Below are 25,574 nucleotides of genomic sequence, written 5' to 3'. Positions count from 1 at the left end.
AACATTCACAAAAAGCAGGAATTTAATAATTACGTCGTTACTTACACTCGAAGGAGTCCTACAGAATTTTAACGGCTCGACTGTACTTTAATATATTTTAATTAATACCGATCTGCATGGCTTCATACGTATTTTTCGTAGTATTTTATTACTGGATTGAATTTTATGACAAATTAAATATAGTGGGAATAACGCTTTAATTAATTGATCTGTTAATTTTTGTCTGTTGAAGCTTTAACTCGAATTACGTAAAATCAATGTATGTTTGTTTGTGTATAAATGCTTTTCTCTGATGTACAATAGTGATATACCTGTTATACTCTTAGTACCTATGTTTATTTTATAATATATTAACATATTAATATATAAATTACTAGCTGACCCGGTAAACGTTGTGTCGCCATATAAATCAAAAAAAAAAAATAAGGGTGAACAAACCTTATCACTTAGGGGTATGAAAAATATATAGTAGCCGATTCTCAGACCTACTGAATATAAAATTTGGTGAAAATCGGTAGAGCCGCTTCGGAGGAGTACGGTAACTAACATTGTGACACGAGAATTTTATATATAAGATTATAAAAATAAATAAGTTCCCGTATATCACTTTACATATCAATTTGTGAACGGCGCGAATTAAATGCAGAATGTACATTGTACATATGAAATAGTTGTAAATGAAAAGTACGGTCGTTTCCAGCTCAACACACTCCAATACATTACATTCCGTGTATTTTTATGATTGTTATTCATTTCGCAGGCAAGTACACTAGTGAGTAATAAAGCCACTCGAGCGAGTAGTCGAATGCAGCGCGAACGAGGCATTCACAGAGAAATGCAGTATTTCGTAATTTTTAATTTTTTGCATTTTTCGCTTATTATAAGCTCAGTAGATGAGCTCGGTATTTCTATTTGGGTCCGTTCGTACTGAATTTTCTTTATTAGTTCGATGAAAGACGTGGTTATTTGAACATTTTGAAATTAAAATTCATGAAAATATGAAAAGTTCGCTGAAACTTCGTAAGTTTTGTAACGTTTGTAAAACAAGAGTTATAGTTTTGAATTGATGAAATGATTATTTATTTTTTAAAATAGTGAGTAGATACTTACTCCCATTCTTAGGCGTGGTTTTTACCGATTCTTCTAAGTTGATAGTAAAAGAAACATTTCAGAAAAAATCTTACTCAACTGAGACTTATTTTTTTCTTATTTAGTCAGTGATAGCCTAGTGGTTAAGAAACTCTCCCTCTCGATCGAGCGGTCCGAGGTTCAAATCGCAGGCATGCATCTTTGATTTTTCAAAGATATGTGCATATTAGAAATTAATTATCACTTGCTAAACGGTGAAGGAAAACATCGTGAGGAAATGCATACCTGAGAGATTTATAAAAAAAAATCTCAAAGGTATGTGAAAGTCTACCAATACGCATTTGCCAGCGCGGTGGACTATGGTCTAATCCTTTTCATTATGAGAGGAGACCCGTGCCCAGCAGTGGGACAGTAATGGGTTTTTGATGATGGTTTAGACTTGATTAGCATGGTGAACTAAGGTTAAAACGCTTTCCATTCTGTGAAAAAATATGTGTCCATCACTAGTGGAGTTTGATTGATGAATAAATAAAAGGAGTGACCAGAGTTATGCCAATTCTGTGAATAATTGAATATCATAATTAAAATAATACCGAATTTTTAAAAATTGATATTTTAATAAAACGATCCAAAATAAAACGATACAAAAAATCCAGTACAAAAATTCACACAGTGCAAATATCAAAAATGTCTCTTTCAAACGTTTTCCGTTTCGAAAAGCGCGTTTCGAAACCTAGCGTGATTTTTGAGCGAATAGACGAATGGAATTCCCGGATCCCACTGTTAACTGCCTGGCGAACAGCTGTTTGTAAATAACAGGAACGTTTGGTGTAACGTAAAACGTAAAAAAGCAGCCAAGTTACACGAAACTGCAGCGTACTTGTAACTCAGTGATGTCTATCTGCAGCGTAAAGACTGACTTGTTCAAAACGCCGTGATGTTGGCTGTTACTAAAATGACGAACTAGAAGAACTATTCGAACAAAAGTTGGGGTTCTATGTCATATAGAAGAAGCAGACGAGCATGCAGTCTAGGTGGACTTACCATAATGTGTTGAGTGACTACTGCCGCCAATGGACATCAGTAATCAACCCCAGATAAGATTACATTCCTACCTGTCGCTCGTAAATGCGCCTCCCTGAGGACTAAGCTGGAATCTCTAGGAAATGTATGTCTGCCCTTATCAAACCCTTCAAACCACGACACAGCAGCGCTTACCATTGTCGTTATTAGGCAAAAATAGGTGTGACAGCGGAGCCACCGGAGTCCACACCAGAGGTTTTTTTTTACAGAAATCTTACATCAAATGCATTGACTTGCTTGCATCAGCCATTAAACAAAACAAAATAAATCTGCCAGCTAGTCGAACGACTAGTCCGGATCGATCGCAATGTACGGTTCCGATCGGGATCGTCATAAATTTGCGAACGCGACTCCGCTTGGATGTCGGCGAGTTTGAAAAACGATCGACGCTCCTTCGCCATTCGTTCTGATAAGGAGCGGAATGGCTGATATTGAATTTCATTCAGTGACGGTTTGCGAATGTTTATTGTTTTTTAAAGCCTATTGCAATAGGTGGATATTTTAAGTTTCAAGATTTGGCATGTTTTTTGGTACTATAATAGTAACATAAGTTTTTTTAATAACATAAGAATAGCAGATGGACATGCAGTCCGACTGATGGTAAGTGGCTACTGCAGCCCATGGACATTTGCAATCCGCTGCAGGTAACATTGGATTCCTACCGGAGGTCGATCACAGGTATGCCGCTAACCCTGAGGAGTAAGCTGGAATACCTCGGAAGATTATGTCTCCCTTATTACACCCTTCAAACCAGAACAAAGCAGCGCTTAACACTGATGTTATTAGGCGGAAATATATGTGGCGGAGGAGCCACCGAAGTCGAACCATAATTTGTTTTTTACAGAAATCTGACGATAGACGCACTCATTGACTAGAAACAGCTATAAAACAAAACAAAATAAATCTGCCAGCTAGTCGAACGACTGGTCCGGATCGATCGCAATGTACGGTTCCGATCGGGATCGTCATAAATTTGCGAACGCGACTCCGCTTGGATGTCGGCGAGTTTGAAAAACGATCGACGCTCCTTCGCCATTCGTTCTGATAAGGAGCGGAATGGCTGATATTGAATTTCATCCGGTGACGGTTTGCGAATGTTTATTGTTTTTAAAGCCTAACGCATAAGAGGGGTGTTATAAGTTTCAACACTTTAGCGAGTCTCGAGTATAATGGTAACAGATGACCATGCAGTTCACCTGCTGGTAAGTTGCTACTACAGCCAATGGACATTTGCAATCAATTCCAGCAAAAATTGGATTCCTACCCGAGGTCGTCCACAGATGCGCTGACACCTGTGAGGACTAAGCTGGAATACACAGGAAAATTATGTCTGCCTTACCACACCGTTCAAACCAGAATACAGCAGCGCTTACCATGCTGTTATTAGGTGAAAATAGATGTGGCGGGGGCGCCACCGGAGTCGAAACATAGAGAGCTTTTTTTCATAAATCTAATGTTAAATGCATTAACTGACATCCATTAAACAAAACAAAACAAAATAAATCTGCCAGCTAGTTGAACGACTAGTCCGGATCGATCGCACTGTACGGTTCCGATCGGGATCGTCATAAATTTGCGAACGCGACTCCGCTTGGATGTCGGCGAGTTTGAAAAACGATCGACGCTCCTTCGCCATTCGTTCTGATAAGGAGCGGAATGGCTGATATTGAATTTCATTCGGTGACATTTCGCGAATGTTTATTGTTTTTTAAAGCCTGCCACAAAAGAGGGTGTCTCTTGCATTACAGTAGCAATGTATCTTTGGCCTACGATTAGTACTGATAACTATATATGTCTAATAATAAATAGACATAGATAAGTCATGATAGCAATCGCAAATGACCATAAGGTGAACTGGAACTTGATTTCTGTAAGATACTTTTAAATAAAATAATAACATACTTTTTCGAAGAGTTCCAGCTTAGTTCACAGGAGAAGCGGCGCATATGTGGCCGACCTCATATAAGAACATCAAATCCTATCTGGGATTGATTACAGATATCTATGGGCGGCTGTAGCCACTTACCATCAGGTGGAAAGCATGCTCGTCTGCTACTCGTATATTATAAAAAAAATATTGCAAATGATCCCATTGTATTCGCCTCTCATTTCTTCTCTATAACATCTGAGCGAGAGATACAAACCCGCCATTTCGGATCGCAACCTCTGTTGAATCAAGTTATACTTAGTGCGCTTTCATCTTCCGGTACTAATTACACCGTAACAGAACAATTTCAAAACCCACATTCGTGGAAATCAACGGAAACACGGCATAACATTGGGTAAGCTTTGAAAACGCCCAAAAAACACGCACCGAGCAAATCTTCACGTACATTCCTTTGAAGCAGGTAGCATTAATTAAACAGTACTGTACATCCTTTAGAAGCGCGGCTTACCTAGGGTTGCCACTTCTTGAAAAAAATCAAAAAACTTTTGCTGGCATTTCTGCAGATTTGTGTTTTTATGAAATTGAAGGCGAACGAGTTTGCAGTCCTCCTTTTTATATAATTTATAGAAGTAACAAATAAGTATGTAGTCGAATTGACGGTATGTGGCTACTGCTGTGTACAGATGTCTGTTATCAACTTTAGATTACTCAATTAAGATCGGTTGCATCTCCATTGGTAGCCCTGAGAACTAAGTCGGAAAGCTTTACATAAGTATGTCTTCCTTAAACTACAACATAGCAGCTCTTAACATAACTGTTATTAGATAGAAATAGGTGTAGGTGATGTCTCCTCAGTTGAATCACAAAGGGTTTTACCATATTCAAAATCTAGCTTCAAATCCTCACTGTAAATGTAAGTTTCCTCATGGTGAAAAAAACACCTATACTCTTAAAACATACTAATAAGAATCAATTTTCAAAAGCAACGGTGCCAGGACTACGAAATAATAAAAATAATTAACACAAAGCGACAACCTTAGAAAATCCTTAATTACTTTCAGATAACATTGCCGCGCCATTTCCTTATGGAGAATATTTTAAGTACGAAAAGGGAATCTCCATTGTACGCGCTCGTATGTAAACTCGTATGTTTATCAAGAGATAATATAATTAGATAAATTTAAAAATATCTTTTATTTCTTCTGTTATAATTTGTGTTTATTTGTATCTTATACTTTTTGAGAAGACTAAAGTAGTAAATAAACTTGCAGTCCATCTGATGGTAAGAGGTCACTACCGCACATGGACATCTGTATTCAATTCCTTATAGAAGAGGTTCTAAAGTCGATCAAAGATGAAATGCTACTACCAAAAACTAAAATGGTCATCTCATATGTTAGTCAGAAATCTACCCCTATTTGTGCCTAGTATCTCCACAGTAACAAACATTAGTTTCTACACAACAGACGGACAACAAAGAGAGATTCAAATGCATATGTCAGCCAGCAATCTACGCCATTTGTATCCAGGATCCCCACAGCGACAAACATTAGTTTCTACACAACAGACAGACAACAAAAAGAGATTCAAATGCATATGTCAGTTAGCAATCTACGCCATTTGTATCCAGGATCCCCACAGCGACAAACATTAGTTTCTACACAACAGACAGACAACAAAAAGAGATTCAAATGCATATGTCAGTTAGCAATCTACACCATTTGTATCAAGGATCCCAACAGCAACAAACATTAGTCTCTACACAACAGACGGACAACAAAAAGGCATTCAAATGCAACAGCAAGCGCATATGCAAATAGAGAATTAAATCTAATTAAACCAAAACCAACACAGCTCCGCAACGCACATGCAAAGCGAATCCATTACCGCTCGGAACGGCCAATGGGCGAAGATATCACGTAATTTTCCAGCTCGCTGATTGGCAGTTACGATTCAATTACAATCTCCTTGTGCATATCGACGATTCTGATTGGCTCCGCGTCCATCATGGAATGCAATTAGCGAGCGGGCCACTTCTAATTGCGCTATCCTTTGTTTTAACTAGCAGTCCAGCTGCAGCTGTCTTGAAATTCGTGTTTTTAGACCATTTGTGTTGCCTTTTTAGTGGTGCTTGTATTTTATGCGGTTGTTTTGTTTTGTATAATTGCATTTATGTTATATTATATCTATGAAATTTAAGAATAACTACCTAAGGTTGGTTCATTGACTAAATTAGTTAGGACACTTTTTTATATTTAATACTAAAACTGTACCTTTCAGCTCCCTCATAAAGTCTTAAATAATTTTGTAATATTGTACAATAATTTTATAATAATTACATTTTATTCATAGATAAGTATAGATATATCACCACCCTGTAATTGAAGGAAGCCATTAAATGGCTTAAACGGATGACAATTCTGTCAGCCATTTAATGGCTGTCATGGTGTAATTTACGCGAAACAATCCGACATGCGCAGTTAACTGATGCAAAAACACAAAATCGAAGAAAAAGTGCGAAGAAATATCGCTTCATTCGTAAATGATCTAAAAACTACATTTTTTTATTATTTTCAGAAATGAAAATAGATGACAGTGACAATTTCAATTGTCAAAACTGGTTACATTTTCTTGTTAGGAGTGAGTAATCTTTACTAATCTATGATTTTATTATAGAAATTAATTATACTGATCAAGTTCAATTTGAAATATAATTCAAAATGTATAACGGCTATCTTCTTTCGTTTCTGAAGATTTTCCTCTGACAATTACTAGAAACACGATATTTGTAACACTAGTTATAAATACCTCGGTATTTGGTACAAATACCAATTTAATTAGGTGTTTTATAAAATCTTTTTACATTTCTGTGCATCTTACCTAACATCTCCCAACAACGTATTCTTGTACCTAATCTCTTAGAACAGCATTACACGGCTCCCAGCCAAATTCCAAACATACCTTAACGTTCATAATTAGCTAAACACGTCGCAAAATGACAAGATTAGATGAACACTAACGTCAAAAGATAGCTGAACACCGTATCTGCAAAATGGCTAACGTCACTAATATGATATGTCACTGTTCAGCTACTTTTGATACTATAGTGTTCATCTACTTTTTAACATTTACGACGTTTATCCAATTATAGTGCTAGTTGTGTTCAGCTACTTATGTGCGCTTGGATGTATAAGTAATATTGAAACCTTAATCTGTTCATCTACTTTTAGAGCTGACTGTACTCAAGTAATCTAGGGAACCTGTGGTAAGCGGTGTAAGGAAACATCGTTACGTCATCAAGTGGTGCTCAAACTGATTTGCATTCTGACGAGCTTTTAATTATACAGGGTGCAATGACCTGTCAAGATTTTGACCTAACGACGTTGCTCGTTTCCTGAAAGTAGGATATTTTGAGCTTAGAATTCTTACGGCTTAAAAGGCTTAACAAAGCTTATAAGTCAAATATTTCAGAAGTTCAGAAGGGCAAAGCTTATAACCAAAAATTTCAGAGTTTCAGAAGTTAATAGCTTTTATTATTTTCTGTTAAAATCCTATCAAACTTGATTCAGTCGTTTTGACGGCAGTTGTTAAAGCCCGCATTGACGAACACCATAATTTTGGAAACGGTGTTTTGTATCCAGCGTTATTATTCTATACGCATATTTTTGTATTACAGTGAAAACTGTTTTCGCAAGTGTATCTTATAAACATATAAACTTGTTATATTAACTAGGTATATATCAATAAACAAACATACAATCATTTAAACATAAAAAAAGAAAATACAACTTCAACCTTATAAGTAACACTTCAAAAGCACATTGTGATTACGAGTCTATATTTTCCTACCTCTACGTTTATTGTAAAGATATGCAAACTCACCTTCAGTGTCGCTGGTGTCTGAGAGCGGCGGCTCGTTGGCGATGTATTGCCGACCGCTGAGCAAGTTGCTCTCGACGACCGGTCTCTTGTCTTCCAGCTGCCGTCTGAACGCGCGGTGGTCGTCCTGGAAAGAGGGTTGGGTTAGGCTTTTTTGGTAAAGAAGAGCTTACCAGCTTAAGACAATATGGTAAAGAAATTTGTAAGACATATCTTTAGGTTCACATTTTTAAATAGGTAGCTTAAGAACATTGTACACAAGCATTGAATGTTGAATGGTTTACTTCTCAAAATGCTTTATAAAACTTTGATAGCGTGATTCAGGTTCATATATCGCCATCTGTTGTTGAAATACGGAAGGTCGTCAAAAAGATTAGGCGTCAGAAAAGATTTCGAAACTAAGTTGTAAACAATATAACACTATCATGACGCAAAAATCAGTGTTTTGGTGTCACGTGACGAAGAGTTAAAAAATATCCTCTTTTTTTTATCTTAGAATCGTAATTAGCAATTGACAAATATTTAGTTAGCACAAAAATATGAAATACCTATACTTAGTTCACTATAGTTCACTAAGCAATGGAAGGGAACCCCGCGGAGGCTTCGGATTCTGGTAACCGTTATTTATCATTTCCGTTCGTCGATTTATTGCGTCGGCGCGGATTGTGTGCGACCGCCTTTACGTATATCATTGTTTTGGGTTTTATGGTGTTTTTAGAAAAAGCTGTTTTTTCTAGATATATACTTTACTAGATTGTTAGTTGGATTATTTATGGCATACTATTAAGTTACTTTATGAGATTCCGCCATATAACATCGTGCCATTATAATATTTTAAAACTTTAAATTTGACGGCTACGTAGGTAGGTATATCGCAGCATAAATAAATAAATAAATAACAATAAAATATGCGTTACAACACTTACAACTCTTAAGTAATTCTCAATTTTCTCAGCTAGAATAGCTACAATTAATGTTTTTGTTCAGGCTGAAATGGGACTGGTGGTAACGCCGCTGTCAAACTCTAAAAAAATAACCCCAGTCATAAATTAAGTAAAACGAACAAACCCGATTGCTTGCCAATTTACCCTCATAATTTCGGCGAATTCAAAGACATCTCATAATGAGTTCAAATCTGCGAAGCAGTTTGGTTCTGCGGCGTGTCAATCAATGAGACATACCTTCAATATACATACATACATATGCTCGAAAAACATTACTTAACTCTCTCTAGTGATAATAAAAATATGTATTACATGACAAGTATTGCAACTGAACGAACTTGTACATTCCAATAACAATACATATATTGGAATCAGAGCGAGCTCACACCGAAATCCGTTCTCAAATAAACACATATCATAATTAACCGTAATGGCGGTGTTGCGAACTTGGTCGGCCATTTTGCGGTCACGCGAAACCAAAATGGCGTTTGACAGTTTGATTTTGGTGCGAATTGGCGGCATAATTAACGCGCGACGGGATTACGTTAACGCGAATTATTTGTAACCTGATTTATTGATGTCGATTGTTGTGACTTCTGACGGGAGGGTTCCGGGTTCGATTGTCGGCTGTTATTTATATGTTTGGACAGATATTCAAAAATGATGAATGAGTCTGAGTAATTTACTTTGTTTTTGTCCACGATGCCAGAAAATAGGACACGACTTAGGAAAGGGATCGTAACTGATCTTGAAGATCGAATTTCAGTAACTCTGACATGGGTAAAAAATGCTTCGATTTCAGTTTTTATTATTAGTTAGCAAAAGTTAAACCTTTTCGGAAGTCTTCACTGACGAACAATGGTTGTCTGTAATCAACTCATCATCGAGAACGCAGCATCGTTTAATACTTCTGATAAAAGACTGAAATAGCTGTCGCCGTGGTGCCTCGGGAGTCCAACCACAAAAGGTTCTACCACTTTTGGCATTACTAATAAAAGGCTAATAGTTGTAGTGATGCCTCCTCGAATTGCAAAGGGCTCTTCCTACTTATGGAGTCTACACTCAGTGCATTGACGATAGATATATTTCTGTTATGTCTTTCGACACCAAACTAAGTGTTAGACGGCAAACGTCCTGTTCTATCCAGTTACCTGTTGTTTAATCAGCGCGGGTAGATCACCCCTGGGGGGCGCCAGCGCGTTCAGCTCCGTCTCCTTCCTGATGACCCACTCTGTGAGCTCCCGGAGAGACAGGAGCAGCGCGGACCAGTGCTCTGCATTGCTCTCCAGCCGGTTCCTGTGGGAGAAACTTGGGATAAGTTCTGGAGATCACACCAAATATTATCATATGCAGAGCTCCAGATTCGATTAAAACAAAAAGAGGAATGAAGAAAGACGAAAGTATGTAATTGTGTTTGTGTTGACTTCCACAACATTATTGTACCACTGCTGGGCACCGGGTCCTCTCAGAATGAGAAGGATTAGGCCATAGTTTACCGCGTTGGCCAAGTGCGTATTGGTAGACTTCACATACCTTTGATAACTGTTTTTTCTTAGGTACTTACGCAGGTTTCCTCGCGATGTTTTCCTTCGCCGTTTAAGCAAGTGTTAATTAATTTCTAATGCGCACATATTTTTGAAGAGTCAGAGATGCGATGGATTTGAACCTCGGACACCTCGATCAAGAGGCTGAGTTTCTTAACCACTAGGCTATTACTGTATTTTAGTATGGGGTTATAAATGTAGAAAGCGTTATCTTCATTAGAATATTTAAAGTATAGTAGTAGTCCTTTGTGGCTTGGGTCTCAGAAAGGAAGGGGTTTACCTCACACTGTTCTTAGAAAAAATGGCACTGCCAACAAATACTTATAGGCCTATTCTAAATAAGACTAAAGTCTGTTGAGAAGACGATCGCAGACGCTTCGCTTACCCTGAGATCCAATTTGAATACTTCAGGTACTAATACTACTCCCTTACTTACTCCCTCTCCTTTACTCCTTACTACCACTTCAAATTCTAGCAGCAGCTTTCAATCGCTTCATTATAAATCAGAAATAGGTGTAACGTTGATTTTCAAAATTCAAATTCAATTAAAATTGTTTTCATTTCTACTATTGTATTATAAGATCAAGTTGATAAAATATAGAAGCCGGAAGTAACGTCTCAATTCATAATGTTTATGAGAAATGTTTTACTAAGACACTTCCTGTCGGTGAATTTAAATAATTTGTACCTCGAATTTCGGACCACTTGGCTTCTACGAAGTAAAGGTATATAAGATATAGTATAAGTAATAAAACAAAAAAAGAATATTGCATCAAAATTGTTTTTAATGGTTACGATATGCCGATTAAGTTATAACGAGCAAGGTAAAATTTGTATACTATCATATATTATCATGTTGGCACATAAGTTTCCGCCGTTTTCAAATTAAAATATTTCGTATTAGTTTTAGATCAATCGGAAGACGACGTTTTTACTGAAGTTAATATAGGTTGATTATTAAAATTAAAATATGTCGAGAATTTAGGTGCCAGGCTATTAGAAGTAATTGATTAATTGTTTGAAAAAAGACATGAATCTTGCTAGCGATTATGATTATTTATTTATTTATTGTTAATTACAACGATACATGAATCACTTACACTAATTAACACGTCAACAATTCAATGTGATAATACAGAAGACTTAATTATTAAATAGAATAAAACATTTATATAACAGCTGAAAGTAAAATTGTAACATTTTAGAATTAAGAATTAATTAAGAAATTAATTATGACTCCTCTTTGGAGTCTAGGTTAGAAGTTTTCCAACACTGTTAGCTTTACCTATCAGATACAACACTGCAGGACATTGTTGCTAAATGACATAATATTTTTAAGTGGTGTTTCTGACAAAGTATGTACCACTTTTCATATAAATAGTTATTTCGATAGACATTGAAAACGTCAAAAATCATCAGAAATAATGGGTAAGGGCATTATTTCTCAGAATGAAAACAGTTCGCTTAATTTTATCTGGTTTTAAGTTAAGTTCGTTCCAAAAATTTACTTTAATTTGCGATTTTATCCTAAGAAATAAAACATGGAGTATAAGAGATATGATATAATAAGAAGTGAGATATCTCCGTGCTTCCTGCGACAATATTTCAAGCGCTTGGCTCAAAAGCCAAGATGAGTACAATTGTTGAAATTTGGCCGGCGCTTCCAGTCCTAATATGTTTAAGCCGTGAGTCGAGATAAAAATAGTGATGTGACACTATTGATATTTTTTTATGATTTTTGCCACCACCCACGACAGGCACTGCTAAGCACGGATCTCCTCACATTACGAGAACGTTTAAAGGTTAAGGTAATTATAATTTGATCAAATATGTTAAAACACTAGTGCTTACGATAAAAATTGTCTATTGTTTCAAAATATTTGTTTGTGTAAAACAGTTTTAAATGGTTTAATTTAATTTGTGGCAAATTTGTGAAAACCTAACATTATTTCACAAAGGATTTTCTATAAGGTTAAATTACATTATTGTGATACACGGTAGGTAACTGTAACATAAGAAATGTTCCCATTTCACATTTATTTAAATCCCGCACAAATTATTTCTCCTGCCAAAGTTTTCACAAAAAACGTTTTATCGATAATTCTTCCTGCACGTCCCATCCCTACAAGATATTGTACAAATCTCTGCTAAGAATTTTATACTCGACTTAAACTTTTCAAGGGGTTGTATGTGTAATTCATTTAGCCCTTATTGCAAGCGCTTAAAGTGCAAATTGGGGCGAACGGAATTAAAGTTCAAGACTTTAATTAACCCGTAAAATGAATCTTATTGCTACGTGATAAGGGTTACTCTCCTTTTGAAGTTAAATGTAGAGTTTCCGCGTATTTAAGTATGAATGACATTTGACGATTATGAAATTTATAACGAAGATTAATAACGTTTAATTTGTGCTTTACGAGTTTTTAAAGATTACATTTTAGGATTAAGTATCTACATTTATTTTGTTAAGAGAGGAACGATTATAATAACATTATTATCGAGTAGTTTGGCATCCTCTGACATTTTTTCTGTAATACCTACTTTTGGAAAATACAATAATAATATTTGAGTCATATAAAAGCAAAGGAAGCAACATATAGTTTGACAAAAAAGTAGGTATCGTATCTTTTACCCGACTTTTACTATGTTTTTCGCGCGTAACTTGTATGTTTGTCTTTCTTTATTTGATCGGATCTAACAAACGGTTGGATGAATTTCGACAGTTAAGGTGTCATTATAAGCGTCTTAATGACCCGAGTGTCCTTAGATAGGTGTTAGAAAAAAATAAATCAAATGGCGGATTTTTGGCGCGAAATAGTAACACATTTAATTAGATTACTGAATAAAACAACTTCTACGCTTAATTTTCTGTATATTTCTAGGTATATTACTACCTTTGTTGAAAGATACTTCAATGAAACTTCACTATAAAATAACTTGTTTCTATGATACTCTTGATGATGATGAGTAACTCTCAGTTGAACACATTTTGTTCGTCTGAGAGTTACTATAACAAAATAAGGTTTACTCTTGAAATATCAGCACAGAACGGTTGAATAATGATTTAAAATATACTTAAATACTAATTTTAATTTCTTTTTCAAACTACGTTCCTACCTAACCACTTTCGATTTCTGTTTATCAGACTGAATTAGATTGCTGTAAGACATAAAATATTTCAAACTATTTAATTCCTGTTATTATTTTAAACGTTTAATGGGTAAATGTAACAAAAACAAAAAAGGGTTGTAAGGGTACAGGGTACATACATCAAAGGCAAGGGTCTAACCGCCGCCACCTGTACCCCAGCCGGCCATTTTGTCAAAGTTAAACAGTGTTTATTCCTACATGTGTTATTTGTGTTGGACATGGCTGGTGCTACTCTAAAATTAAACAAATGTTACAGTTAAGACTGTACTGGCTTTAAAGTGGAGGTCCGGGGTTCAATACCCAAGCTGAGATTTAAAAAAAGTAAGTGCGTAATTGGATACAACCCTTTTATGTCCCATTGTCGTCCCACTGGGCACGGAGACCTCGCAACTGGTGGAGGCCTAGAGTGTAGGTATTCCATCGCACTGATAAACTATGTGTATTTGTTAACTAGCAGCTAGCAGTGGGATAGTCTACTCAAAGTAAGAGGGATTTTGGGTCATAGTCCACTACGTTGGCCAAATGTTTAGGGTTGCTAGACTTCAAACAACCTTGAGAGCTTAAGAAAAAGGCAAATAGAGATCTCTATTTATAGAGAGATAGAAAAAAAACTTCGATGTATATAACTTTCCTAGAGATATCATTCACCATTCATGCAAGTGATAATTAATTTCTAATACGCACATAACTTAAACAACATTGCCTAATCATAAAAACATTTTACACATAAAACTTGACACTAAACATAATAATATCCACTTGTGAGCTATAAAGATGCGATAAAGACATATATCGCGATCCGTTTATTTCACTATGCCATCCGTTTATGGTGCTGCCTATGCAAAATACAGGGTATGGTCGCACTGCGAGCGGGTAAGATGGACTAAGAAAATATTCATTTGAAATTTCAATATTTTTTGTAACATAGATGTACATAGCCACATATAGACATCTGTAATCAACTTTTACCAGAGAGTCCTGAAGTCGATAACAGATGGTTTGCTACCCCTAAGAAGTAACTATAATAATAATAAATTTATTTATTTCATAAAGCATTACAAAGGTATATTTGGATATTCTTGAGGTAATCTTTATATAATAGTAATTTATTTAACAAAATTAAGTATCGTCAGCTGCCTAAATTGGGTAAAAAACTGAACTCTCCCTAAAGTGTGTCTGAGTTACTATATGGATCTATGTTGGAACGCCTCGTAATTCCATTTCCTGCATTTCCTCGTATGTCCAGTTATTTCAATATTTTTTTATTGAACCAGGACCTTCCTAATAAATTAATAATATTTTTCAAACCATAAAATTATTTTATATGTTGTTAAACTATGTTCTCGTTTGATAGCAGCAATATGTGTGGCAGTTATGCCTCCGGAGTTCAATCCTATACAAGTATCAATAATAATATTGTTACTATTATCAGTACTTGATCATGATAAATCAAGTAGCCAAGCTGCGACTATAATATGTATGATTTTCTATATTAATTTTAAATGATATCCATACATTTTCACACAATAAATCGCTTGCAATATGACCAGATGCAACCATAACATTTTATATACAATTGGATCACAATAAAGCGGTCTTTATGTCCGCAATACATATATCTTATCCGTCGACGTAATCCGCTGCACTCGTCGCAGGTTTTATGGCCACACGCTAAGCGGGCAGTAAAACACGTTTATGTATTGTATCCTATTGTTGTTGTGTGCGTCTCAAGTCTGAGTCTTAGCTATTGAGACTTAGGACTTAAGTCTGAAGTCTTAAATAATAAAATGTATGATATACAACGTGTGAATTGTGGGCATCATAATCACAAAGTTAAGGCTAGATGGGTGCCCGTTAGTGGTTCAATACGCGCGCTTCCGTATTTCAGAGGCCATGATAGGCTGTTGATAGCAGTCGGAGGTTTTAGGAGTTCATAAACATTTGATACGAGTTGGTCAGTTTATGCAGGGGGTTTATACCACCGTCACACTTATATCTAGCGTGCAGCAGTTCCGTGGAAGGGTTTAAATGCTGGCTGAAATCAGATGTGTGATGAGATGAAAGACGACCGTAGTTGTCAATAGTGGCATCTGTAATTGGCGTCAGGTTGAACGTCATAGGAACTATCCTGTTCTATGTGTAGCTGGTTAACCATAGAGGTCCATGGACCACTAACCATCAGGGGAACTGCATGTACGTTCGCTACTTTTTATAAACAATCGTTTATAAAATTATTATAAACGATTGTTTATAAAAAGTAGCGAACGTACATGCAGTAGAAGGTGGTAGAATCCTTTGTGGTTCGACTCCAGCGGCACCACCGCCACACCTATTTCTACCTAATAACAGCAGTGTTAGTTTCTGCTGTGTTCCGGTTTGAAGGGTGTGGTAAGGGAGACAGACTTTTCCGAGGCGTTCCAGCTTAGTCCTCAGGGGTAGCGGCGCATCTGTGGCCGACCTCAGGTAGGAATATCTAATCCTATCTGGGGTTGATTACAGATGTCAATTGGCGGCAGTAGCCACTTACCATCAGGTGGACTGCATGCTCGTCTGCTATTCCTATATTATAAAAAAAGAAAATAATGTTCGTTTGTTACTTTAATGTTATTAAAAAGCACAAGAGTAGCGTGGTGCAGAGTGCCCAAAACCTCTCTTGCTCAATAGTGGACTAGAAAGAGTTGCAGTCATTAAAATCCGCATTTTTCGCTACAAACAGAGTTTCCCAAGTATCGCTTGCAATATAATATTGGCTTCATCTTATAGTTCATAAAATGGCGTGCCATTTTTCAACATGATGCCGTGTTCGCGAAACGTGACAATATTAATAACGCGGAAGGTTGGAACTCCATATTTTTGAAGAGTCAAGCAAGCAAGGGTTGAATTTCAAGCGCAGCATCCCTTCAGGGTTGGTAATGGGATGGATTTATCAGTTATAGGTAAAGTTTCATGAAATTGGACAAATATATTCAATCTACCTGAAGCCATATAAATAAATTAAGTAATTAGTAAATATTATAAAAATAAAAATCCTGAATGCTTCAAAATAATTAACGGAGTAGTAATATAGCCTTAAGCCAATTTAGACAAAACCAACGACGTGTCATATGCTTAAACCCGTCAAGCATTTTGCGATATAGGACGTGCCAAAAATTTAGCATACATTACCCTCCGCATTCGGGTAAATAAGAATAAAAAATTCCTAAAATTGTAGTTACAAGAGGTTTCCGTCTTCAAGTTGTCGCAACCCTTCTCCTATATTCTGTGACAATTTTCCGAAGAATTTGCCGTCCAAGTATGCATGGTAACCCCATTCCATACAAACCTTGCATGGTATCCCAAGACCCTAAGGTAAGACGTGAATTTTTGCCCAAATTCCCGCTTCACTCGCTTTGTTGTGGCGTGTGGTCAAAGTTTAGGACAAGATAATTTCTCGTTTGACCCTCGGAAGCGAAACTTCAAGACCACAATGTTTTGTGTCTCAACTTTGGTCTAACTTTCTTAGATCTTCATAAGACTGTTTGTCAATAGTATGGTTTAACAACTGAGTTAGGGAATTTAACTTATCATTATAAAACTGTTCATCATAAAGTTCAAATAAAACGAAATTAAAATTTGCTTTTTTTGGGGTTTTTTGTAACCCCAAGTTAACCGCTTATCTTTTACGTGTTATATGTTCAACAAATTCGAATAAACAATTCGAAACGTATGTCCCCGAGGACTAAGTTATAACAGGTCAGATAAGTACGCATTCCTTATTTACACCCTTCAAACTAGAACAGCAGCAGCGCTTAATCACTGCTGTTATCAGGTAGAAATAGTTGAGATGGTGGTGCCGCCGGATTAGAACTACAAAGGGTTGTACAACCTTCTAATTTTTTCTATATTTTATCGTTTAATTTATAATTGTCATTAAATATCTTATTGTTTTTTAATATAACAAAAATAAACAATCAATTGCTTCTAACAATCCAATTAATACCTACCTACCTCAGTTGCAACCCTTACTTTTCCAATAAAAGAAGAAAGATTAGCCGTAATTCGTAACGTAACTTTGGGGGCACAATGAAGATAATAGATGTGAAATAAATTAGGGTCAGTGGACATTACTGCTTTACGGCCAGCTTCGGATGTCGTGAAAGAAAGATTTATGACGTATCGTTAAGTTGCCACCGAATGATTAATTCGGTTTTGTTTCCAGTGTTGGAATTGGCTGTTGCTTTTAAAAATGTTTATTTTATTTGTCATACGTACTTGTATCTACATTTTTATAATATGGGATTTTTATAATATAATAGTAGCAGACGTGCATGCAGTCCACCTGATTGTAAGTGGCTATTGCCGCCCATGGACATCTGTAATCAACCCCAGATAGGATTAGATATTCCTACCTAGAGTCGGCCACAGTTGCGCCGCTACCTCTGCGAATTAAGCTGTAACGCCTCGGAAAAGTATTTCTATCTTCCCCACACCCTTTAAACCAGAACGCAGCAGCGCTCAACACTGCTGTTATAAGGCAGAAATAGGTGTGGCGGTGATTTCAAGTTGTATATATATATTTTTTTAAGAAATTTAGGTCAGGCAACAATTAGTTTGTGTCTTCGTATATATACGTCACTTACAACATCGAATCCTTTTGTGTTTCTATAAGTAAATAAAAGTCAAACGTAACCTAAAATAATTGATTCTTTTCGAGTTTCTTTACTGATATTCTGTGAAATCAATCAGAATTAATTCAATAGTCAATATACAAGCTATCCATAATCAATATCCGCCATTTCTGTGGCCTAAAATAGCAATCGGCGCACAGAGCGATCAGAATAGCAGTTAGCAAAAGGAAATTGGATTTAGGTCGTGTATTCGTTGAGTAATCAGTCATTTGGTACATCTCTGTAGGATTCGATTAGTAATATTCAAGGGAATTACAAAGCCTATCTATGTTATATCATATTAAAACTACTAGGTAGGTATTCGATTGTATGGATAATAGGTTATATGATTGTATATGTCTACAAGACTTTGTAGATTTTAACATAAGACGTTGTTGGAATTCGTTCTAAAAGTGGCAATGACCTTAAGCTATATTTTAAGCAGCTATTGGATTGTTGTTTTTATAATAATTCCTAGTTATTATTTGAATCTTTCATGTTACCCTGCTCAGGAATGTACTCTCCGCGAAAATAGGGCAGAACTAAAGCACTACTGTACAAAGCTGCTTCAGTACAGTATCAGAAGTATCTTTACGGTCTATGATATGTGTGTGCATGTTTCATGTATTGTATCATTATTAATGCGTTAACAAGTAGTGGTTTGTGGTATATATATTGTATCTTTTAAGGTGTACAACTATCCCTATCCACGGGAACACTGCCGACAAACTGTTACACAGTTTGGCAGACTAATAATATATGTTTGAATGTACCTTATGAGAGAAAATAAATAAAATAAAATAAAATACAGATTAGTGGAGCAAAGTACGAGTTAGTGGTCCTCTTTGAAACCGGAAATAAAGCTTTAATGTGCTTTCAAATGTACAAACACACTGTTTAGCCACTAAATGACACCTTTACTATCACCTATTATTAATACACATTTTTTCATATTTTAGCTACCAGCGATCGAAATTTGTCATTTTGTAGGAAGCAGAAATTATGTAATTTTATAGTATGTAAAATATTGGATTGATAAATTATTAATAACGGGCGTATATCAACTCTTCCCAAACAAAAACCTTTGATAGCCAAAAGTTCTTTATCAGAACGAACTGAAATCTTCAATCCGCTGTTTTAATGGCCCGAAACAGAACAGAACAGTAAGAATGACCGACGGAGAGGAAATTAAATTTCAACGGATATTTATTGACCTGTCATTGGATCGGGCGGTTCTCTGATGAATCGACTAATTTTGTTCTGTTAATTAAAAAGTTACAAATGACACTGACGCAGATGAAAGAGGAAGGTGAAACGGCCGTTTGGTTTTCTTTTGGAGTGGAGCAAAATTGGCCTGGGTTTGACTTTATGCTCCCGAAATAAGGAAAATTTAGGAGTCAATTTGTTTAAAGTCCTGAAAATTGAATTTTTTTATAAGTTTTCTTTTGTCATTTATTATATTAGTAGTGTGGAGTGTAGTTTAGGATCAAGAGGATTCAACACTTAATTAAACTTCAATATACTACATTTTTGGTGTGACTATTGTGGTTATCCATTTCTTTTTAAAGGAGACAACCAAGCGAATCCATGAAAAGTTTAGAGATGATGGTAGAAAGTAGTGCCCTTAGTGAAAGATACGGTCACATAATCCATCTAAAATTGTTGAATTTATAAGCGCTTCCTACATACCGTATTAGTATGTAATAAAGCTATGTATGTTACTAATTTCACTATGAAGCATAATGCGATCTCGTCTCGAATATTCCAAACAATCCAATTACATATCCGATAATGGATTCCCATAACGGCCACTAATACAATTCGGGCGTTTCTCAACAGACAATATGTAGGACATCTGTGCTAATTGCTGATCCGTGTGATGTGTTTCACAAGGCTATATTAAAATCCCTACTAGGGTTAAAAATAATTATATAGAAATAAATATCAATCAATAGGTTAGATTCAATTTTAACTTAGTTGAAAGTTTCAAACTATTAAAAAATGTTCTTGAAAAGTATTACAAATATATTATTCAAAATAGGTTCTTTACAGAACACTTTTTGAATGTCAATACAACTACCACCACTTCACAAGGTGTTTCGTTATGGAGAAGAAGCGGCGAAAGAAACTCCATAACACACATCTTTTAAAAAAATGTTTTTTACAATGTTAAACTTAACCTAATAGTACATGTGGAGCTGAAGCTACTTCAGACCACACCGTTTTGTCAGTCAAATAATCACTTAGTTTATAGTACGCTTTTTTACATAGCGTTTGTTTAGCGACATGTTTTAACTCTTTTTCTGTGAGGTTCAAAATGTGGTCGGGTATTTTATTGTAGTAGCGAATACAGTTACCCGTGAAAGATCTAGCTACCTTACATAATCTATGTTTAGGAATTGCTAATTTATTTCTATTTCTAGTATTAAAGTTATGGTGGTTACTATTTTTTTCAAACATATTAGTGTGTTTTCTTATATACATAATATTTTCATAGATGTATTGACTATATACCGTCAATATATTAATAGTGGGAAAGAAGTGAAAAGAAGAAAAAGTGGTAGTCGGTCTAACTTCTATTTTATGGTAAGTCCTGTGAAAACATTATTAAGATTTTGAAAAATTATAAATAAGGTATAAATGAATTGGTTGTACTTATTGACACTCTGAATAGATAGAGGTTCGAAATATATTTTTTATAGTAAGAGAAGGTATAAATCGTATTGTCAACATTTAAACAGAGTCTATAATTAGGTACGAATTTAAATGTACTTTTTAAAGCCCGCTGTGGAACTAACCTTATTTCAGAAATGATATCGGGTTTTTTATTAACACGTAGATTTTTTAAACTATTAACCTAAAAAATTGTGATTGCAAGAGCAGGTTTTATACGAAAAAGAAATAGGTAGCGGTTTACGACATGTCACACATACGATGCGTGAATCGCGTTAATTGGTGCGCGATGGGATACCGCGCACAATTGAATGTTTGCAATCTGTAGTGCAAATAGAGTTGGTGGTACCATAATAAATATTCATATTCATTTGTGTTATGGAATTTACTGTTTAAAAAGAAAGACGATTCCTGCACTCACAGCTCCACATTATGATTCCCTGTGTGTCAAAGATACACAGAGGGAATCCAGAATACACACATAAATACCCAGAACCGGAACAATAATCTAAACTCATCAAGCAGGTATGTCTAGCTGGGGAACGTACCCGAAACCCTTAGCTCGACAGCCCGGTATGGTGACATCAAAATATCAAAATTATTTCTCATTGTGTATTCATAGCGCTGACGATAATATAAAATCCTAGTGCCACAACTTTCTGTGACTCGCCAAGAGGTGGCGCCACTAGTATTTCTGAATCGTGTTATCGAAATTTTCTTAAAATATTTTATATACGAGTAACAAGCATTGAAATATTATAGCCGCTTCCCAGACATGAGCTACCTTGGCAAGAGATCCTCCTTTAGCAGACTAGTGTAAGGAAATGAATCCAAAACATTAGTTGTTGATTATTCACACTCCTACCTTCCTTGAGTAGGTTTTAGGGGGTCGTACTCACACATAGAGATGGGCAGAGGGTTTAAACCCAATGGGTGGATACGGGTTTAAACCGGGTATTTTGGGTGAAATAGGGTTTAAACCCAAATAAACACCCAAACAGCGGGTGTAAACTATTGTCATTCATATTTTTATTTTCTTCGTGTAATATCATTTTTAAAATAATATTGTAAACAATTCACTAAATATGCACTCTAAAAGCACATATTTCATTTAACTACGCTGTTATAGTCGTTATAGTCCATTCGGATGTGTTACATTTGGGTTGCAATTTTCGAAGACCCAATTTTATTTTATAGATGTCAATGATTAGTGTACAGTTAAATCCTAATTTGTGGAGTCCCAACTGTTGTCCCTCGGCCGCCATCTTGAAAAAAGGGTCACAAAGCGTTTTTACGCTCTAACAGGCATACTATTTGTCGCACAGAAATTTAGTAAGAACAATTATGGTTTCAAATTGATTTATCTATAATTTTAGTTCTATAACTTTTTGTCGTCAAACCAAAAATAATAAAGATAATAACAATAATAGGTTACACTTTGGGAAGACTTTTTTTAACTTTTTTCTACTTAATTTACAGAAAATGACATTGAAACATTTTGATAAAGGAGTTTTTATAGTCCGGTCAATTTAGACATAAAAATAGTAATCAAATAACATAAAGCTAAATTTCCGTAAAGACCTTGGGTTTACCATCACAAGTAAAGTTCCAAAAGTCCTCATCGATGTGTGTGTCGGCACTTATTCCGGGTCAAACGTCAAAATTTTCGGGTTTCTGGATTTTTCTCGAAAACGGTAAATTTTATCGAAAAGTACCTACCTTGGACCAAAGTTGTAGCACTTAAAATTTTCTATAAAATAATGTTTATATTTTTTTTCTTAAAGCTATAATTATTAAGATGTTACGTAAGAATTACATTTTACATTATATGCCCATATTCCCACACCACCTGTGCAATAGTATACGAGAGGTATATTTATTTGTTTTAGTTGTGCGCTATTTGTTTCGTCAAACAAATAATAATTAAAAAGGTAATAAAAATAGATGAACCCCTAAAAATGTAATATTTAAAAAGGTAAAAACATTAGAAATACAGTAAAAACCTATAGTATATCTATTAAATAAACATTTGAACTATTTTAAAAGCTTTGTATAGATTTTATTAACTCATTTTATAAACACCCAGATAAATACCCAGTGGGAGGAAATAAACGGGTATTTATTGGGTTTAAACCCTGCACAGGGTTTAAACCGGGTTCTTTGCCCATCTCTACTCACACATAAGCAGAATTAATTTACAGTGGTACACGCTTATGATTTTGTATGGAGATTAATGATCTAGTATTCCACTTCAGTCCCTTGTCTTGTCGCTTGACAATGAATTATCTCGGTAACACGTTGTCATAATAAGGAATTTGTTCATTGTCGACGAGTTATCAGCATAGATTTTTCAAATATCATTGATAAATACCGATCGTTATACTGTTAGTCCTGGCAAGATAATGTGAAAATACACAAAAATGAGTTGAATAGCAACTTAGAAGGCTGTGTGTCATTTAGATAATTGTTTGATCGAAGACCGAACCTGGAAATGTCTGTGTATTGGAGCTAAAATATAGAGATCATATAACTGATTTAGAAAGCAAAAGACCTATAGAATACATATAAGATTAATTTATCGATATAGGAAACAATGACTTAATATGCGTTTGTTGCTTACAAAAATTATGACTTAACTTTTAGTCGATTCCTTAAAAAAATGACTTAATATCAAACCTTAAGGGCACTATTGACAGATCTTCCAAGAGTTCAGATGTAGGGAAGTTAGATGAATAAAATCATGAATAAATGATCATCAAAGGATAAAACAAGCTATAAATACAGTTTAAAAAACTAAAAAACACGCTATAACAGTTATTGAAACTAAAAAGCAATAATTGTTGTAACTTTGCGATGAACTTTCTCTAAGGCGCTCGAACAATTTCGCGCCGAAAATCGTTAATCCTGCGGATGATAAGGACAATAGTACAAAATTATTAAAATCATCATCGGTTTTGAATAATTCATCAAAATTTTGAATTAAACTGAACGTTCAAAGTGAATAGAAATCGGGTTCAAAGATTCCGTTACATTGTTACATACATACATACAACCCAAGCTAATAAAATCGTGTTAGTTACTAACCTAAATGTATGTCTGCTTCGTTTTCTAATTATGTAGCCTTTCAATAATAATATTATATAATATTTCGTAATAATATTTTCGCCTATTACTCAGTGGTGAAACAGAGCCCTCGAAGATGACAATGAGTTATCCCTGTCATAATAAGTTGGGGTTGTAATTAATCAGCGATACGATATTAAGCTTCAAATTGATCGCTAGTGCATTCCCGAACGTATCCAGATCAATTAAGACGGGAATTGTGTGGAATGCCTAATATGTTTGTCTTAAGACAATTACAATTAGTGGATTTAATTAGTGAAGTGATAGCTTGGAGGCTTTGAAATTCCATTTCCTACTGAGGTCCTAGGTTTGATTTTTATTCATGTGTGATTTTTTAAGGTGTGTATTCTAAACAATCGTCATGATTGCTAGTATTGTGTAAGTATTTGTCCTTGCCAAGTTTTTGTCTTTTTAGGCATGCAGTGAGAGAGAAAATAGGCATATCTATATATTGATTATTGATGAAACAAATTGTTACGGAAGCGGTTACGCTGGAGTGTTACGTCACGAAAATAATAATACTTTATTATTGTTAATTTATAGATGTGAAACGAATCCAATACCAAGATGATAAGATACCATATGGTATGATATTATGTATCAATATTTTATTAGTAACTTTTGTTTTGTAATCTTGCTCGTATATATACGCACATATTTTTAGTTCGAATAGACATTCGAGCTTTGCATTTAGATACTAATTAGTAGGTTGATTGTTAATTAATTAATGTGTTTACGGTTGAATGATATTAGCCACCTACTCAGTGAAGTGTATTCACAACAAAGTGATGATATAAGTGAGAAATCATTATCATGTCAATTGATTATTCCATGTTGGACCTAAATCAGGAATTAAGATTTATTTTCTGGGTCTGGGTGTACAAGGACAAGATCCTTGTCTTTATATTTGAGAATCAGATTACAAAAGAATAAGACCTCACTAAACGTTTCCAGCACGAAATCAAAACTATACAATGCGCAAAAGATGGTTAAGGAAACATAACATTTACGACAATAATATTCCTTGTCTATTTTCTTCTAAACTTATTCAGAATATTTCCATTACCACCTGAAACACGTTCGAGACACGTTCAAAACATAATTTCGATGTACATTTACGAAAATTGACAACCAATTCTGTTGTTCCCGAAATAAATTTGAACCACAAAATACTTGTTAGGTAGTAGTATCAGAACACAGGTGGCATTCTGGCCGCTTGAACTACGTAAAAACAAAAAACAACCACATAAACGAAATATTCAAACGAGATCTCAATATGAATAACACGCATAACTGGCTTGTTACACGGAAAAAGCAAACAAAAAACAAAATGGCCGACGTTCGCGCTTTTCCCGCCACCTCGCAATCTGTCATTTCGACTATGACATTTAAAAATGCGTTCGGAAACAGTGGTGTGTTCAACGTTGTTTGAACATGACTTTTTTGTTGAACATTGAAACAGTTTTCGAGTTAAATGCGTGACTTTTAGTGCGTTAAAAAATTCGTTTTGTGTCTAACAATTTTGAAATTGATCTTAAATTTATGTAAAAAATTG

At 35.2% G+C, this 25,574-nt stretch overlaps 1 protein-coding gene across 1 annotated transcript in view; it reads right to left on the bottom strand.

Annotated features, from left to right (window-relative positions):
• LOC140745602 (dystrophin, isoforms A/C/F/G/H) overlaps positions 1 to 25,574 on the bottom strand; it is a 630,858-nt gene that overhangs the window by 91,949 nt on the left and 513,335 nt on the right. The window contains exons 45-46 of the mRNA XM_073077541.1: positions 10,035 to 10,179; positions 7,943 to 8,066 (exon numbers count right to left, since the gene is read on the bottom strand). Of these exons, the coding sequence (XP_072933642.1) occupies positions 7,943 to 8,066; positions 10,035 to 10,179 (269 nt within the window). The remainder of the gene's footprint in view (positions 1 to 7,942; positions 8,067 to 10,034; positions 10,180 to 25,574) is intronic.

This window comes from Epargyreus clarus, unplaced genomic scaffold, assembly GCF_041222505.1.
Source record: "Epargyreus clarus isolate Ecla_fem2 unplaced genomic scaffold, WU_Ecla_fem_2.2 ptg000010l, whole genome shotgun sequence".
Classification (NCBI taxonomy): Eukaryota; Metazoa; Arthropoda; class Insecta; order Lepidoptera; family Hesperiidae; genus Epargyreus; species Epargyreus clarus.
Note: the sequence above shows the minus strand (reverse complement) of the source record. Positions and strands in the feature narration are given on the sequence as shown.